Source organism: Phanerochaete carnosa (assembly GCF_000300595.1).
Source record: "Phanerochaete carnosa HHB-10118-sp unplaced genomic scaffold PHACAscaffold_1024, whole genome shotgun sequence".
In the NCBI taxonomy this organism is placed as follows: Eukaryota; Fungi; Basidiomycota; class Agaricomycetes; order Polyporales; family Phanerochaetaceae; genus Phanerochaete; species Phanerochaete carnosa.
The window spans coordinates 1-2,156 of record NW_006768651.1 but is presented as its reverse complement, the minus strand read 5'-3'; the positions used below and the strand labels follow the sequence as shown (position 1 = coordinate 2,156).

The 2,156-nt window shown below is 55.0% G+C and overlaps 2 protein-coding genes across 2 annotated transcripts; one reads left to right on the top strand and one right to left on the bottom strand.

Moving 5' to 3' along the window:
- Positions 1-10: 10 nt before the first annotated feature.
- Positions 11-319, top strand: PHACADRAFT_203308 (uncharacterized protein; the record flags this gene model as incomplete). The annotated part of the gene is made up of 1 exon (XM_007403326.1): positions 11-319. A coding segment is annotated over one exon (309 nt), but the record flags the coding sequence as incomplete, so codon positions are not given.
- A 268-nt stretch (positions 320-587) lies between these two features.
- On the bottom strand, positions 588-2,109 carry PHACADRAFT_203307 (uncharacterized protein; the record flags this gene model as incomplete). The annotated part of the gene is made up of 6 exons (XM_007403325.1): positions 588-626; positions 681-703; positions 762-847; positions 902-1,510; positions 1,565-1,869; positions 1,921-2,109. 6 exons carry the CDS (start codon positions 2,107-2,109, stop codon positions 588-590), a joined length of 1,251 nt encoding a protein of 416 aa, XP_007403387.1.
- Between the last annotated feature and the right edge of the window lie 47 nt (positions 2,110-2,156).

Here is a 2,156-nt window from a genome sequence, read left to right as displayed (position 1 = left end):
GAGCGTGAGCGTCGTCCTCGACGCGTGCTCGCATGCGGGGGCGGAGGAGCTCGCGATGGACGTGTTCGCGAAGGTGTACGCGTCGGGATTCCAGCTGAACCAGCGGAATTGGGCGAATTGGGTCGAGTGCCTGTGTCGGCTGGGAAAGATTGACGAGGCGACGAAGGTGTTGTGTGTCGCGATGCCGCAGGAGAAGGAGAAAGGCGTGCACCCGACAAAGGAGATCGCGCAGATCATCTTGAATTTTGCTGCTAACCAGAGACGAGAAGAAGAAATTCGCGACCGTATTAAACACTACCTGCCCAAGCTAATTGGTTAGACAGCGTATGTAGACGACGCGTGTAGACAACGTTGATATTCGGCACAAAAGTAGATGGATATTCAGCTGATTGTATAAGATACGGATGACGATATAAACATGCGATGCGTGTGAGGGTAAGGATAGCAATGTCGATGAGAATGTTTATGATGATGCGTATGGTTGAGCAAAACATCGGGGGCTGGGCTGGGCCATCTAGAGGAATAGAACGCCCTGTCCTAGGGTACACGAAACACACCATAACCCAGAGTTCTTCCGAGAAAAAGGTCTAATGAGATGCTGTCTCCTCGACGGAGGGACAGTCGCACTGTGAACAGCATGTCAGCGAACGATCTCGGACTTGGTAAGCAACGCGACTCACGATAAGGTTTAAGTCTCCGTACGCTAGAGGAGAGAAAACTTGATGAGTGGTCGACGAAGATAAAGAAATGAATCTACACACCATCATCGATGCGAGAGACTGTCGGCCAGAACTTACGTTCGCGCAGGCCAGGAACAGGGTACGCAGCTTGCTGACGAGAGTAGGGTCTGCCGCGACAATGTAAGGTTCGCGCACAGGAGTACATCCACCCGAGTACTTACCGGTTCCACTCAGCGTCAGACAATGTAAGGGTATGAATAGGGTGGGGAGCGTTCTTCAGGAGGTTGTTGTCTTTGGGCTGCTTGCCGGTGATAATGTCCTCCGCCTCCTTGCGGATGGAGATCATCGCATCGCAGAAGCGGTCGATCTCCTCGAGAGACTCCGACTCGGTCGGCTCAATAAGCATGCACGTTGAGATTGGCCACGAGCAGGTGGGCGGGTGGAAGCCGTAGTCCTGCAGACGCTTCGCGAAGTCGGTGACCTTGAGACCTGCGGCCTTGTCGAACTCGGAGAGGTCGATGAGCAGCTCGTGCGCGACGCGCCCGTTCTTGTTCTTGTAGCGCAGACTGTAGTATTCCTTGAGCCTGTGCGTTATGTAGTTCGCATTCAGGAGCGCGGTCTTAGTCGAGTTTGAAAGGCCCGAGCCGCCGAGCATCTTGATATATGCCCAGGAGATGAGCAGGATCGAGGCGCTGCCGTACTGCGCGGCAGAGATAGCGTTGATGGCCCGGTCACCGCCGACGGGAACCACAGGATGTGAGGGAAGGAAGGGCGCCAGGTGTTCGGCGACGCAGATGGGGCCGACTCCAGGTCCGCCTCCACCATGAGGACTATGGAGGGCGATATCAGTCGCGGCGCATATATGCAGATGTTTGACAACTCACATGGCAAAGGTCTTATGCAAGTTCATGTGACAGACATCACCACCGCACTTGGCGGGGCTGGTGAGACCGATCTGGGCGTTGAGGTTAGCACCGTCGAGGTAGACCTGGCCGCCGTTCTCGTGGATGATACGACAAGCATCGGTGACGCCGTCTTCGAACACCCCAAAGGTCGACGGGTAAGTGATCATAAATGCGGCAAGATTGTCCTTGTGCTTGGTCGCTTTAGCCTTCAAATCTTCGAGATCGAGGCTGCCGTCGGGAAGTGACTTCACAGGAACGACCTTCAATCCGGCCATAACAGCTGACTGCGGCGCAATTTAGTTAGGGACCAATGTAAACAGCACAATGCGACTCACTGCAGGGTTTGTTCCGTGCGCACTGACCGGAATAAGGCAAATGTCGCGATGACCTTCGCCACGAGATTCGTGGTATGCCCGGATGACAGAGAGGCCAGCGTATTCTCCCGCCGCTCCTGAGTTAGGCTGGAGCGAGCAGGCGTGGAAGCCGGTGATCTTGCAAAGGTCTTCCTCGAGCTCCTTGATCATCTCGAGGTAGCCCTCGACTTGATCTGTAGGCGCGAAGGGATGGACGT